The sequence below is a fragment of the Colius striatus genome, chromosome 1, assembly GCF_028858725.1.
Source record: "Colius striatus isolate bColStr4 chromosome 1, bColStr4.1.hap1, whole genome shotgun sequence".
Classification (NCBI taxonomy): domain Eukaryota; kingdom Metazoa; phylum Chordata; class Aves; order Coliiformes; family Coliidae; genus Colius; species Colius striatus.
The window spans coordinates 123,140,062-123,156,831 of record NC_084759.1 but is presented as its reverse complement, the minus strand read 5'-3'; the positions used below and the strand labels follow the sequence as shown (position 1 = coordinate 123,156,831).

The following is a 16,770-nucleotide window of genomic DNA, read 5'->3' as shown; positions in this document are numbered from 1 at the left end:
TATTTTTCTTCTAGGGCAGGAGAGTAGTTGATCTTGCAAATATGCTACAGGTTGCTCACCAGTAGAAACATGCATGTATGATATAAAACAATTATTTTAAGTTACTTCTCCTTTTGCTTCCCATGAAAAAAAGAAAACAAAATTACTAGAGTAGACCTTGAACAGTTACTGTTAAGATTAGTTAGGTTTTAAAGAACTGAAGCAGCTGAGCAATACTCACTCCACCCTGAGTGGCTATCCATGGGATGTGACAGTGTTTAGGCAAATAAAGATGAGGAGACCTTGTTTTCTTAGAGTAACTCTCTATTTGTGGAGAAAAAAAATCCATTGAAAGTTTTTTAAACAACTATCAATCTGCTGGTTAGAGAGCTAATGACTCATATGGCTAAGTTACATGACACTTTTGTATGCAAACTTCATCCTTTTATTTTTTGTCATAGCTTGCATTTGGCACTGTGCTGTTTGAAAGCATTGCTTGTTTAATGTATGACTGCCTGGACTGGAGAAGACAACATTGTAACTACTTGGAAAACACCAAGTTTATTAATGTGCCTGCACTATCAGAGAGCAAATCGACACAACCACCTGTAACTGAGGCAAGGATCCTTTGTACTTTACCATACTTTGAGAGAGAGTAACTGCCTACAGCCTCAAATTGCCTGTCTTTAATTCTGCACTCAAAAACTCACCTCAGATCATCACTTCATGTGTAATTTTCTGTTAATGAAATTAGGATTTTTGTCTTTGCTTTTAAAACCTTAAAAATTGAAAAAAAATATAACTGGATGTTGGGGAAGCAGGGATGGGAAAATTTGAAAGATTATACAAGCATAAAGTATCACAGGTGTAAAAGTTCCTTAAATAGCTTCTGATAACACTTTCTTGTGTCTGAAAAAAAGCAATATGCCTGCGCTGTATCATTTCCAGATATCTGTGAACTCTCAAACAAAAAAATTTTATTAGCTCTTTGCAAGGTCAGATTCTTTATTTTGTTCATGATACACAAAACATTAAGTGGGCAGAAGAAAGTAGCTTATAGGGAAAAAATTACCTTACTCCATCTGTAGCCATACAACTGAATGCTCATTTAAAACATTCATAAAACTATATTGTTACTATCTCATTCCATTCAGTTAAGTGGGATTTGCTTCCCTTGATACCAACAATTTGAAAGGTTAGAATCTAGTAACCAAAGCTAAATGAAACTACTTTATCCTATCTATTTGTGCAATCCTCATTTTTTCCACTTTTTCTGAGGGGTTTTATTTTATTTTTTTTCCTTTAGATGCAATCACAGATTTCACTTTTAAAGAAAGGACAAGCAGAGGAAATTCTGCCAACAGCAATTTTGTCGCAGGGTACGTCTAAATCATTAAAGCACTGGTCTGTAGCTGTTCAGTCTGTTGTACCATTCATTCATCTGACAGCACAATTCCTTGAAATTATTTGCACAGTAAGACGAAATTCTTTAGAATTTTTTCCATCTGATTAGAAACTTACTTTTTCTATCTATTCCTAGTCAGTGAGATTTAAGAACTTTATAGTAATGGACTTTGTCTTTTTAAAGTCTTTTTAAAGAAAAAATGTCTGGAGGTTGAACAGGTTGGTAATATAAATTGGCATTTCTGAAGAAATCAATCTCAATGTTTTATCTCTTATTACCACAGAGGAAGAAGCTGCTTTGGTAGCTTCCGTGGACATGAGGTATTACAATGACTTGCTGAGTCTGATTCCTGAGGAATGTGTTTCTGTACCCTTAATGCTGAACTGCATGTTGGAACAGGTGGGAGTATTCTCTTTATAATTCATGTGGCTAATTCATCTTAGACTTGGTATAATGAATCGATCAAAGATCAATAGGTCCATCTATTTCAGTCTAAAATAAGAGACTGTGCCTAGAGGTACTAACCAACAAAGTTCAAAACAATGGAATCAACTCAAGTGAGTCCTTTCCTTTCATATTCTTTCACTTACCTTGTATATATAGTGTTATTTTAAGTTATCTATATTCATTAAAAATTCTTCACATTTGAAGCTGGAAATGTTTTTCTTTTCATTCTTCCAAAAGTGATTAATGGTAGAAAACATTTCATTCTGTTTTCCTTAATCTTGGTTTTGGGCAGAAACTAACATGAATTGCATTTTTACTATTTGCAGAAAAAAAGAAAAAAATCTAGTTTCCTTTCCTGAAAAAGTTTATGGATGTGTATTTAATCTGTTTGGTAATTGAAATGAAGTTAAGCAGCAGTCATACTGTCATGAAAGCTAACATATATCACGTTTTTCAGGTTATTGCAAGTGAAGAAAATCTTACACCACCTAGTCTGATGGTACCAGAGCCCCGGGCAGACAGGCTACATCACACCATTGCAGATCATATAGCCTCTGTCCTTCCTTCTCTCTCACTTTCTGAGAATGAAAAAAAGGTTTGTATTGTCCTTTGTTCATTTCCTAAAACAATAATTAAATCTGATTATTGGGGTTTAATACATCATTCTTTTCTTTTTAACAGAATCTATATGACTACTTTTCTCCTAAGTACAGTGAAAAAAAGACTGTCACCCCCAACTACCCTCTCTTATTTAACTACCATGATACCCTGGCTCAGCGGTTGCACCTACTAAAGGTATAGTGCTACCTGTCATATATACAAATGGTTCTAAAGTCCACAGGCATACTCCATGCATTAGAATGGATGGAGTGGTGTTTTTGCAAAGCAGAACAGAAAGACCTAGATTTTTTCCTGCTGAGATAGACACACTAACACATATGTTAGCCTGCTTAAGAAGCAATGAGTTACTGCTGCTGACAGAGAACACATCACAAACATAGAGCATGATATTGATTTCAGTGATCTGTTTGCATTAATATAAGAATGTTTAGCCTTTGTCATAGATGAGAGATATTACAGAACTCTGTTGATTTACTGTAGTTGAACACTGATGAAACTGCAGAAAACGAGCTACTAAATTGATAACAGTGATTTGACATGTAGACTAGATTAAATACTGAGATGTAGGAAAGTATAAGAAATTATACAGAGTTTGGTAGTGAACACATGAAGTATGCTCAGGTTGGATAAATAATTGGAGCATAGTGTATACCCAAGATATTGCTAAATTCTAACAAAGTCATAAAGGTTCAGAGACTGCAAGGTTTGAGATTGTTTCAAAGTAACAGTTCCCAGACCTTCTGAACCAAAAAAATATTGTGAATTCCTCAAATTTTCCAAAGTCAGGACATACTTTGAAAATACTCTGAAGGGAACACAAGTGATGATACAGTTCTAGATTTCACAGCTAAGGTGTGTCTGCCCGGCTTCACAAATTGCAGATTGTGGATTGCTGCAGAGAAAATTAAAGATCAAGTAGTGGATAGGGGAAAAAACATTTGGAAGATACAGTCGCAGAAAAAGTTGCTATAAGTGCATAGTACTAAAAAGAGTGAAGCTGGGAGATACCAATTAGTCCCAAAGATAAATCCTTAAACATATATGGATGCTACTGTCTCAGATCATTTTACAGTTTTCATTACTATGGGAAGTAGCACAGGCAGCTCAAAGATATGTGGAAGGTATCTGTTGCCTGTCTGAATTGGTCAGTATGTATTTCTGTATTCCAAATTTTTTTAGTCTACCACAGGCAAATATCTTCTAACTCTTAAGTGTCTGTTGTTATGCTGTCAGTTATTCTCTAATGTATCTCATTTTTTCTGCCTAAAATATCTGACACCAGGATTCAGTAACACAGTGTGGGCAGATGCTCAAATTTATGACCAATTGACTTAAGCACATACTTGTGTCTTTTGCTATTAAAAAAGCAATAATTCAGACATGATTTTTAGAAATCCAATGTTGTGAAAGTTTAACTCTGGTAGTTTTGGGGTTTTTTTCCAGGTGCAGGAGAACTTAAATCCAGAAAAGATTGAACATGAAATGATGGATAAACTGCCTCTTACAGAACTTACCCGTTTCACCCTTCCTTCAGCTGTAAACAATACTAAACGCTTGGCCAGAGTTCAGGAGCTCATGCGTTATTGTACCAGTGGTAAACTGATTTTACATTGATATAACTTCCACTTTTTTCCTTCTGGTTGATGATCCTGTTAAGTAGCAGGAATTTTTTGATTAGTGTTTTCAGCTGCCAAAAACCTTTGCAGAAGTTCTCATTTTCACAGTGTTGCTTATACCTTATCCTAGTTATACAAGTAGGCTTTAGACCTCAGTTTTGTGGCTAGTGGGCAAGGCTATATCAGTATTAAATATTGTCTGACTAAAAGCTGTGAGAATAGTAGAACTCATTTATTCAGTTTTATTCAGAAACATACAAATACTAATTCTGAGAAATGAAAGAAAGAAAGGTTTCACAAATTGCTTTTTTGATCCTAGGATGTGGGATGCATTTTGGGAGATACTGACACAAACTGTATGTTTATTTACCAACTTTTTTTTGGTGGAAGAGCATGTGTATATTAGGTAGAAACATTTTATTGGACAGTAAATGGCTTTCTGAATGTGTTCTGTGTAAGCTGTTGGTGTTCTTAATGAGGTGGCCTCTATAATAATCCCTTTATCAAACTTCTTCACTTCTTTGATCATAATCACTTCTACAGTTACCTTGTCTTGGAGTGTGCATACTGCCTTGGTATAAATTGTGAAACAGTCCCAAAGACTGTGTAAATGCTCTTAGGTAGTTTTGAAAGTTTACTGTAGACTACTAAGAATACAAACATTTGGTTATATTTATGCCATCATAAAAGGCACAGGACTTGAGGGTACTTTCTCAGATATTCAGTTCTGAAATCCCTTGTGTTGGATTAATTTACACTCTCTGCATTGTTTTCAATTGTTGGTATGTTCATTTTGGACATTAAACTATTAAGGTATTCTGTATTGCTGTAGCATTTCAGCTGATGGATGTCTGATTTAATGGTCTTCACTGAACCATAGTATTCTGCCAAACCCTACTGACTGTTAACTTAGCTAGCAATGTCTCCACTATTATCAAGACGGTGATTGATTTGTACGGGAGATGGGATATCCAACATCTTCAAGATATGTGACATGCTGGGGTGTTTAACTACCTTGAAGAGAAAAAATTTCAAACTAAAGATACTCTTTGTGTGATTTGGGCACTGAACTACCTATCTTAAAATTCAGTCCTTCTCATGGTTATCATTGTTATATGGACACCAGTGCATACAACCATAAATAGGATTCATTATTGCTTTTGCCCCTTGCATATCCCTACATAAATTATGTGTAACATTTTATCTGAAAAGAAAAAAAAGAGATTTTTATTGACTTGAGAAGGTACAGATAATTTAAAGAGTTATGGAAGCCTTTTCATGAACTGAAAATTACTAGTTGTTAACTGATTTGATAAAGTCTACTCGGTACTTTAAAATCAACAACATTTATATAAATTTAATGAGCCAAGAGGTATTCAGATGTAGGAAACACTTCATTTAAGGTGGATTAATAGTTAGGCATATCATTTTGCAATTTAGAAGCATTCAACTTTGAATGCAGTGTAAAATGTAGCTCACATAATTTGATCCAATACCATTACGGAAATTGTTGATGGCTTTTGCAGAGATGCCAAGAACAATATGCTTACATAGTCTTCTATTTATCTTCTGCTGAGCCATAAGGACATTTTCAGTTAATGATTGTAATTCTTTTATAGAACTTCTGAGTTGGGCTGAAATAGAAAGAGCTTTCAGAGTGTTTACTTTTGAAAGCCTGAGCTTGACTGGGCTGAGTGACTCTGGTCTCCTGGAGAGCTGTGGATCTGTGATTGGAGGTGATTCTGAAGTGTCTGAGATCCCTTGGGATAATCCATCCCGGTTTGCAAGACGGCTGAGACAACTCTTCCTTATGGAAAAGAAGCTTAGTGGGAAATTTCCAAGAGGTTCTGGTAAAAATCTCTCTGTTCACATTGCTCCCAAGGAATTAAAATATGCTATTTGTTTTACCGTATGATTTGCTATTTCAGGGCTGTGATTTTTCTTACTTGTACAAGTCACTGAATTTCAAGTATTGTATGGTCCATACATTGTGTATCTGTGTAGAATTACTAGATAAAGACTAAAACTAGCTATTTTGTAATACAACATTAACAGTTTATATAGGCTTCTTTTTAAAGTGGTATCTGGAGCAAAGTATGTACTAGAAAAGTGATTTATTGCTTATGACATCAGAGGTATTTTAGAGACATAAAATACTGAAGACAAATATCTTTCTGAATGCAGGCTCATATGAGTTATGATGGCAGCTATGTCTTGACAAAGTCAGTAGCAACCACAGAGTAAAATCCAAAGTGATATATAAGGTTAATTAGATGACTACTAGTAAGTGAGTATTAGGAAATGTAAAGGATATATAATTTACATATAAGGACTCTAGGGGCGATACAAAAAGCTGAGAAATAAAACTGTGCTGTACATTGTAATTACACATGCATACACACTTCTTCATGGGTTTTTTTTTCTTGCTTCATTAGCAGTCTGTATCTCTTAGTAAGTGATCAGGTACCATTTCAGCCACTTTAACTCTCTCATTTATATTAGAATGGAGGCGTTTTAGATAGAAGGATAAGAGATCGAGAACTCTTGTAGGCAACATAGAGTAAATTTTCTGCAAGTTTGGATTGCCCAATGATTTGGCAAATGAAGGGCGGTGGAAAGGACACAGACATCAAAGAAAGATTAATCTTTCTTTACTGTCTACTTCAAAATGTTACAGAAAATACGATAAAGCATTCAGTTACAACAATAAGCTTATGACACTCTTATTCCTAGGCAGCAAAGAGCACAAGCACATGGTAATGCACCTAATCGTTACTACAGAATAGCGATAGTGATTAAGAATCATCACCAATTGCCATATTGATATGTTACCATCATCCAGACCCACAGTTGCTGGGGTGCCTTGAGTGCAGCAAAGGTTTGGAAAGCCTTTCCTGGCAATTGGGATGTCCTGCGCAGTGTGTGCGCTCACAGGGGTGGCTACCAAAGAGCTGCCGCACAGGGGTTCGGCTTTAGAGTCAAAACCTGGCAAATCAGGATGACTTGCGTTTTCTTTGTGCAGAAACATTCGCCACATTATCCTCCAAGCTGGATCCCACCCAAGTCTGGCCAGGACTTAGAGAGGAGCCCAAGAGAGTGTTTTTGATCTTTGTAGTCTCTAACCTCGTATTTCTCAACTGATGAGTATCTGCTGATGGTTGCTAAAAAGTTGCTGCCATCAGCAAATACAATTCTGCAGGATCCATCTTATAGGTCAGCTATTGTCTGAGGCCTGTTACCCAGGACTTTGGCCTATAGACTGACCTTGACTCTGAACAGCTTTTTCTACTAACTAGACTTCAAAAGCTAAACATACACGCATCATTTTTTATTCACTAGTTAATGGTGTTCCATCAGTCAGTGGTATAAGTTGAGTTCTCTTTAAAGTGTGATTGATCAATCACATAAAGCAAGCAATTAAACAGGGAATAAAAATTAAACTAGCAATGGCATTGAGGAAGGAAAAGAGGGCACATTTAATCTGTGGCCCTCCCTGAAGCCACAAGAACATGTCTAGTTCCCAGCATCTCCACGTTTGGACAGGCACATGGGCTGTTTTCTTTATTTCTTTAGTTATCTGTTTTACCAGTTCTCTATTGTCATCAGTTTGTAGACAGCAGTTAGATTCATTCAGCTTCCCACAAACCCCTCCTTCTTCATCTAACAAATCATCTAAAACCATGCAATGTTGGAAAATCACAGTCCTTATTTGAGTAGCCCAGTCAGCTAACAAGTCGAGCACAGATGCCATTTGGTTAGTAATTGTCTCTATCACAGCTTGAAGCCATATTATTCGGTTAAGATTATAAATGGGCTCTCAGGCACCTGAAAATATTTCCTAGGGGTTCCATGTGGCTGGGCCATAATGTCATATAATTCTTTGGGGTCATCAGTCCTGCTTTCCTCACCTTTGAGCACTCTTCCCAACTAGAGAGGTGCCTCTAGTTGATCATTTCTCTTGAGTTAAATAAAATCACCATAGACTTTTAACTACCAGCTTCTTTCCCTGATCTTGGGGTAGCAGGGAGAATTGAAGCCTGATATATCGTATGTAACATATTCCTAACCAGTTTGGGAGTAGCCTTCGACAGGCATATTGTTCACAAATCCAATAGTATGCCCTTAAGACCCAAGTCCCCTTAGCAAAAGGACCTTCCCATATTTCAGAGTTAATTGGTGGTTCAAAATATAATGTGTTTTCTGAGCCTAAAGGTCCTCCGACTATAGTTAGTTCACCATATCAGTCACAATATTTACATCTCCAAACCTCTGCACTGGATATCCAGGTGCAATTACATCCTCGATATGGTCAATTGGATTTGGACCAAAACCAGTTAAAAAGAGTCCGAGATCTGTTTTGATGTTACCATTTCCACTGTTAATCTCGCACAATGTGTATTGCACTTGTGGAATTATCTCACTGGCAGCCTAAAAATAGGTGATCAAAGAAACTGTCTTATCCCACAGTCTTACAGCCCACAAAGTCAAGTAAATAATTTCTGGTAGAGCACTTTACCCAGCTACCATTAGTAAGCTTAACATGTGTTTGATTCCATCTGTTTCAGTATTTAAAGCAATCATAAGTCTGTTTTCCCAGTTTACATTTAGATTACAATGATGGTATAAGTTTAGTAATATCAGTAGCAATTTTAAGGTGAAGGTGTCAGTGTCCATACCAATCCTCACATCCAGGTACAAATGGACTACAGCAATAAATGGGTAAATCTAGTCGTGCAGGATCTGTAAAACAAAACTCTATACCGTCTAGTTATTCTTACAAATAACACTTAGTTGCAGGGACATAGTCCCATTTTTCTTGCCCAGGTTTCATGAGCAAAGCAGTATTATCTTTTCCTGTATCTATTACTTCAGCTGGTTTGGGAGGGCTGCTTGGCCTCTGGATGGGTATTTTAGCTCCATTGTTAAAGCTGCTAGATCCAAACCCTTTGTCTCCATGGGCAGCAGTGACTTGACGGGTATCTCCCTTTTTCATAATTGTTTTCAAAACTAGTAGTATCAGTAGTTGTGCAATTCTGTCATGAGGCTGGATAACCAAATCTTGTTCGCTATTGTTTAATGTGATTACTTTCATTTCTCTCTCATAATCTGCAACAATCACTCCTCCCATGACATGAACACTTTTCAGTGCTAAGCTTGAACGAGCAGTTATCAACCCAAAATGTCCTGGAGGGGTTTGGATTCCTATTTCAGTGTTGATAACTTTCATCTGTTTTTTATTTATTTTTATCAGTTCCAATGCATAAAAATCCAGCCCTGCAGCTTCTGGGGTGACCCAGTAGGGAGCCATTGCACCTGGTACAATTTCCCAGTAGGTCAAAGTCTCACTCACTGTTACAGACTGTATCTGCAAATTGAGTGTAGTCATGTACATCAAGGACGTCTCCATTTCCCCTGTGGGCCTGTCGTTAAGGATATGTAGTTCATCTTTGAGATGAGTTTCCCACTGCGATAGGTTTCCATCTCTCAGTTTTCTCAACTACTCCTTCAGCAGCCCATTCATTTGTTAAATCAGCCCTGCCATCTGTGGGTAATATGGTTGATGAAAGACCCATTGAATATTTTGCTGCTAAACACACTGTTGGACAAATTTATTTCAGAAGTGAGACCCATTGTCAGTTTGGATCTGCAAAGGAAGTCTGTAGTACAAAATTATGAAGTCTATGGTGTCAATAACTTTATTACAAGGATGGGCAATTAAATGCCCAGAATATGTGTCTACAGCAATATAGATATATTTACACCATCAATCCTGGTGTAAAGGTCCAGTATAATCCATTTGCCAAATTTGTCCTGATAAGTTTCCTCTCCCTATTTATGCTTTCACAGTGTTTGGCACCAGGTGTCTATGCGTATGCAAGCACATGGGGCATTGGGCAATTACGGTTTTTATCATATCTCAAGTGACATGGCTATGCCATGCTCTTAAGCCCACCTGTAAGTGGCCATTTCTCCAAGATGCCCACATTTTTTATGTGCCTGTTTTACCAAGCCCTCGAGATCCTCCTGTGAGAGTTCCAGTGTGGCTTGGGAAACCTTTGCCTGGTTGTCTGCAACAGAGTTAGAAAGCCACTCTAAGGTGTGTGAGTTACTATAAGCAACGTGAAATACAGTCACCTTAGTCCTTTGCACTAGTCCCCAGATATCTTTCTGCAGTTCATTCCCCCAGACCTCTTTGGAATATATTTACCAATCTTTGGCTACCCATATTTGTAGCCAGGTAGCTAACCTGTTAGCTACTGATCAAGAGTCAGTGTATAAATGACATTGTCCTTTCTTGTTTCAGAGCTGTATAAACTGCATACAGTTCAGCATATTGCTTTTCCCTTCTCTCATTGTCTCTAAACGTTTCTCTGAATGAGGATGGTATGCTACCGCTTTCCAAAACCTTTTTCCTTCTATATATACGTAGCTGATCCATCAGCACACCCAGGGTGTTGTTTGATCTAAACAGTTTCCCCAGCACACTTGAGGTTCATGTTCAACTGTAAAATCTGGATTTATTTCTTCAGCACCCATGGGGGTGGTAGCTACTCACTTGTGGAAGGCAGCTGCCTCACTGACTCCTACTTTGGCTCTGTCTTGAATATACCACTTCCACTTTACAACACTTGATTCCTGAGCATGCCCAACTCGATGAGTCTTCAGGAAACCTTTGACTCATTGCATAAAGCACCATCAATCTTATCATGAGACATACCATCTCTTATCAAGGCTGTAAACATTTCTTTTTGGGAAATCCTGATGTCATCCCCTTTAGAGCCATCTTGAGTATCTTGGTTTGCTGGACTCCCTATTAGCACTTCTGTATTTCATCAGCAATATACATATTCCATTTTTCTACAAAGCATTTCCTACTAGCCTTCTCCTCTAGATCTAAATCAGCTAAACTCAAAAGGGATTTATGGTGACTTTTTTATAAATCATTTACACATTGTACAAGAGTAGTACCAGTTTTCAGGGGAATTCACCCAATGCCAACAGTTGGGCATTTGCAGAGTCTAAGGTCTATAAACACACTTGCTGCTAGTTCATTATCCAAATCTTGAAAAGTTGTTTTCTGCTAAACTAACAGGTTTTGTTGCAGTCTTTCTGCATAGCTGCTGATGAAGCATTTGTTTAAATTTTTATACTTTATTTCCGTTTCCTTTCGTTTCTTTTTAAACTCTAATCACACATACCAGATTTTTAGCTATTGACTGACAAATTACCTTTTTGTTATAATCCAAATTAAAGTCATCTTAAGGGTAAATAAAGATACATTTTTCTTATAAAGTTAATCCCACATTCCTGTCAATTATCTTTTTTCCTATCCAAACAAAACAACTTTTAATGGTATGTTGCCATCAATTTTAGATTATGTCCTGAACAATATAAAAATATAATACACATTGATTTCCTTACACATGTAATACTAAAAGGCTGGGTTAAAACCCTTTACACACATTCACACACTAGTTGTAAAACATTTTACACAGACACAACGGCTATAAAAACAGTAAAGATAGTGGGGGGTGGGTGATGCAGAGACCAGCTCTGCAGACACCTTCAGTTACAGTACTCACAATTGCTTCAGCTAAAACTCCTCCTTTTATACTACGCAACCTGAACTGTGGCCTTTTCAGCTAAGTGTCCAACTTAGCAGCTATTTGTTTTGGCATTGCAGCATTACAATATAATGTCTCAAATCACTCCTCTGTTAGGAGTTAAGAGTTCTAACCACAACTGCTCTTTCTGTTGGTGCTGCTTCTAAAGTGCCATTAACAGAACCCATCCCCGCCTTCACGCATTTACAATGTATTTTGCTTTTTCAAGGGGCAGTTTTATGAGACACCTATGCAAAAATACTATCTAGAGTATTTTCTCCCAGGAATAGTATGTACCATGTACATGTGAATTTTGATCAAATATTAGTGAACTCTGCCCTAACTGTGGGCATAAACAATTCTATTGAAAGCGTTTAAAATAATTATGAGTACTTAGAAGTTAAATCCTTCAAATGATCCCATCCATATCAGGCACCCTTTGTAACAATATTAGTTTATTGGAAATGACTGGTCATATCCTCAGAAGAAGTAATATTCTTTCAAAAATTTGTGAAAATATCAAAATAATTGATTTTGCCTTCTTTTTTTTTCATCTGTGCAAAGGAATGTTTGTTATTGATTCTCTTGTATAGTGAGCAGAAAAATTCTTTGTGTATGGGTCTTGAAGACACTTCTTGGAGTAATTTTCATCTTTTTAACCATGGAAGGCCAGCATAAGTCAGATAAAGAGGATGACTTAAGTGAGATTTATAGAGAGTTCTTTTTTTTCTTGTTGTTTTTTTTTTTCCTAATGAACTGACTGGCACTTGTCATCCCTGGATTTTTAAATCTTCTTTTGGGAAAGAAATAGGGCAGAGTTAATCATATATTTATTGGACTAATGTCATAAGGGAAAGCTTTGACTTGATGTCGGTCTTAGGGAGGCTAAGGAAATTACATCATTCCAACCTTAGTGTTTAGGGTTGGGTTAAAATTTCTGGAATGTTTCTTAAAGATCTGCTTTCGATTTCCAGGATATACAGAAACAAATGGCAAAGATGGAAGAGATGGTCTGACTGATCCTGTTTTGGACAAAGACTCGGGTCTTTTTATTTCCGACATGGCAAATGTGAGCAGTGGAATAAACTGTGCTCGATAGCATGAGACAACAGAAGATACTGTTCAGTACCAGAACATGTTGCTGGGGACTCCTTTGCAGTGCTGTATGCAAATGTTAATTTTATGATCCTTGGTGAATAGTGCCATAAGCACTATGAAATCACTTTCTTTGAGTTCTAAGGTGATGAGTCTTGGTGAAGATACTAATGACCATTCTATGCTAGTTTCGTAGAATACCAGGGATCAAATACTAGCATGAGAGATTGAGACAAATTGCCAAACTGTGTCACATTTAAGACACTATGTAGTTTGACATCTTCAGAAACACCTGCCTGCCATAGAGCCCTAGATAAATGTAGCAATTTTGAAATTACTTCACAGGACATGTGCAAATATTCATAATTGCTTACAGAAGTCAAAAACACATAACCTAATAATAAAAATATTTAGATTATGTTTGTCATAAAAATGCCAAGACCAAACCCCTTGGGAGTAATTGTTTTTTTTATTAAATAATGCCATACGGTTCTACACATGTGGAGCATTATGCAGTTAACTGTGATGCAACATGGGATACTGTCTAGTAAATCAACAAGATTGCAGTTAATTTAACACAACTTACACTGAAATGTTGAAATTCATTATTTTGTTTAGGTCTATTTTGAAGTGAGTGCAGAAAATTACTTTGAGGAAATAAAAAAGACACAGAGGCGCTGTTTGACAGACTGGAGTTTTGCTGAACATTTTCAACCCCGTGTTCTTCATCAGGTATTAGTGAACTGACAATCTTATACATCCAGTCACCCCTCAGAATGCTGTACAGTTAGTAGCAGAGTACAGGGCATTTTCTTGCTAGATAATTGATTCAGTTTTAGCTCTTTTACAATTTTTGCTAAAACCAATTGTTCTCTGGCTGCTTTTCATTTTCTTTGTGTGAAATATAGTTTGTAATGTGTTTCCATTTCCTGGTTTGGCTAAACTGCAGCTGCCCTTTTTGTAGCGAGTCTTTTAGCTAAACACGTGGTGGAGACAAAATGATCTTGCCCTTTGGGGTGATCTTCCCTGTCAGTTATAGGACTCAGTAGTGCAGTGTATGTGAAAGTATACTTTTCAAGTACCTATGCCATATATATTTTATGGGCAAATAGAAAGTTTCATTGTAGTGATACTTCATCCTTTAAAGGCTACAAGCTTCAGTTACAGAAATCTTCCAAACTGAAGACTGAAAGTCGTCTTGCAGAAAAACAGAACAAATGGGAAAGATAAGTTCAAGTATAGATGGCTTTAAGTTGGTAGGCATTCTCTTGTGAGGAGTGGAGTATTATATATGTTATATATATGCATATGTATTATATATATGCTGCCTTGAGCTTCATATGATGCAATTCTTATTTGATCCTGACACATGCTGTGTGTGAGTGAAGAAAAGGATGCTTGGACATTTTCAGCACCATTTCAGTATCACAATTTTAAAGTCTGGTCATACACTTCAGTACACGGGAAATTTCTTCTTATGCAACATAAATAGCTAATACTGTCAATACTTAGTGAATCTAGTTAAAATATCCTGATGGAAAATAAATGCAACAGAAAGTAAATGTCTGTAAGAGCATTTCCTTATACTATGTGTCTGAACGTAATTTTTTACACCAACTGCTAACAAGGTTTTTGTGTTTAAATAGAAGATTTGTTGATATGGATTATTTCAGTTTTACTTCAGTTGCATAGTGCTGTAAAAAAAATAACTTAAAAATAAGACTTTCTTCTGGCTACAAGTGTAAAATAAGTTCCAGCCTGCACATAATGTAAACATTGAAAATGATGGGTCAGTACAGAACGGAGTAGAATAATGTAGAATATAGTAAATCTCGGTGATGTGAAGGTCATGGTAGAGCAAATTGAACATGAAGTAAACTTAACTGAGCTTAAAAAGGGAAAATTATTTTCTTTTTACCTGCTATACAGTAATTCTGCTTTAATTTACTATCTATTTAAGTACTTTAGTCTTTAAATTTGTTGACATATTTATTTAATATTTAAATTTGTTTGTTATTTAGCCAAGCTTTTTCATCCATGCTCAGTCTCAGAGGGTGGAGCATAATGACTGCCTCTTCTCAGTAGGAATCACAGAATCATAGGATGGTAGGGGTTGGAAGGAAAGTTTCAATTTCCACCTGCCTGAGCAATTCAGATTGCTGAGATCCAAATGCTTTGTGTACATCTTGTAGCAGAGTGAAGTTCTGAAGCATCTTTTGCTAAAAGCTGTGCTGTATAGTATCTGTACATATGCTGCTGCCTGCACAGAGGATGTACCTTCCTTTCTTTCCTTTTCAGGTTCTTTGTAGTGCATCCGAAGAATACAGATGTGTTGATTTGTTTTATCATACCCAAGATAACTCTTTACTCATGGTTCTCCACAATCCTATGAATCAGTATCGTTTGTGCAAAGAGACTTGGGACATTCTATTGCACTCTAATGTTGGATTCAGGTAATTGATTTTATCTTTCATGTTCCACTCGCAGTCATATTCAGTTAAAGCCTACATGACTATGTTTTGGACAAAGATTTGAAATTAACACATATCACAATGTAGAAAATTTATGAGAAAGCAAATTGTGCAAGTGGAAAACTACTGTATGAAAAGAATTCTGTTGAGACAAAGCTTTTCTGAGTGAGAACCATGCAGTAACTGTATGTGACTCCTTATCACAAACTATAAAAGTATATATAATGCACATGTACAGACAAAGTCATATTAGGAATATTGACATAAGGAAAATTATGTTGAGGACACTTCAGGTGAGGGAGGTTAGAAAGAAACTTCTGTCTAAGAAAAAAACAGTTTTTTTCAGCTATGTATACAAAATTATGCCAATCTCACTGGATTTTTTTTTGAGAAAAGCTAGAAGCTTTTTATTCATTTCAGAATTACTTTTTTTTCACAGAGTTCTCCATTCTTAATTCTTTGTCACTGTGTGTTAGTCAGTTAGAGGCATGCAAGTCATTGATGTGTCCACTATTAGACTTTTCTAAGAGCCTCATTTATCAGAATATGGAGATATTTTAATGGAAACTTTTGTTGGTACCAATATATTTTAACAGCTTTGAATGCTAAATAGGCATTCCTGAGTGTATGTTTTATATTTTATTTTATATCTTTGCTCTCAGCTGAGTCTGCCTCAGCTTTCAGGCACTTAGCCTTAAATTATTTGTCATGAAGAGATTGTTGTGATTAGCAGTGACTGGGACTAGAGCCAGAAAAGATTTAACAGCAGAAACACAAAGTTCCTTAGAGAAAATGTTGTTTGTTTTGTGATTATTGGGAAAATCCACTAAATATCTGGTCAATACACTTTTTTCATGTATGTAACAGCTGAAATCTTCCCCAAAAGACACTAAAGATGGTGTGTTCAAGTAAACCTGGGAATTGCATTCAGATAGACCCAGGCAGAGGGTCAATGGTCTCGAAGTCTGTTATGCAAAAGTCTCCTGGAGCATAGAGCTGTTTACTTTGCCAGCTATTCTTACTCTTCTTTGGGGCACTGGACAATAAAGATCTGATTCACATGGTATAAACATAAACATAAGCATAAACATAAACAGCTAGTGCCAATTTAGTTGCCTGGTGTACCTCAGATGTCTGCACAGGGATCACATACATAACATGAGACCTATAGGAGACCCATACTCTTTTGGAACAGGCACTGGAGAGGAGGTCACATACCCTAGTACATGCAACATGTCACTGGTGTTTATGTATACTGAGTAACACCTCATCCCAATGGCATATTGCTGTGTTGTCTGTAGGAGAAAATAGCGAGGAACCAGATCTCCTCAGGAAGCATTTCTCCATGAAGCATCAACTCTTCATTTGTGGAGTCCTGGAACGATTTGTCTGGTCACCTTGAAAGGGCATTGGAGTAGTCAATTCAAGGTCAAATGAGAAATAGGAAAGAGCTGTCAATATCTGCAAAGCAAAAGTTGCTAATTTTGCATACAGAGAAGGAATAAAGCATATTCTGTGGTAGACGTATTATC

At 36.6% G+C, this 16,770-nt stretch overlaps 1 protein-coding gene across 1 annotated transcript in view; it reads left to right on the top strand.

Moving 5' to 3' along the window:
- The window catches only part of SPAG17 (sperm associated antigen 17), a 107,638-nt gene that overhangs the window by 36,196 nt on the left and 54,672 nt on the right, over positions 1–16,770 (top strand). The window contains exons 8-17 of the mRNA XM_062008744.1: positions 441–596; positions 1,286–1,358; positions 1,668–1,783; positions 2,289–2,426; positions 2,513–2,626; positions 3,896–4,046; positions 5,688–5,918; positions 12,647–12,741; positions 13,386–13,499; positions 15,066–15,220. Coding sequence (XP_061864728.1) covers positions 441–596; positions 1,286–1,358; positions 1,668–1,783; positions 2,289–2,426; positions 2,513–2,626; positions 3,896–4,046; positions 5,688–5,918; positions 12,647–12,741; positions 13,386–13,499; positions 15,066–15,220 — 1,343 coding nt within the window. The remainder of the gene's footprint in view (positions 1–440; positions 597–1,285; positions 1,359–1,667; positions 1,784–2,288; positions 2,427–2,512; positions 2,627–3,895; positions 4,047–5,687; positions 5,919–12,646; positions 12,742–13,385; positions 13,500–15,065; positions 15,221–16,770) is intronic.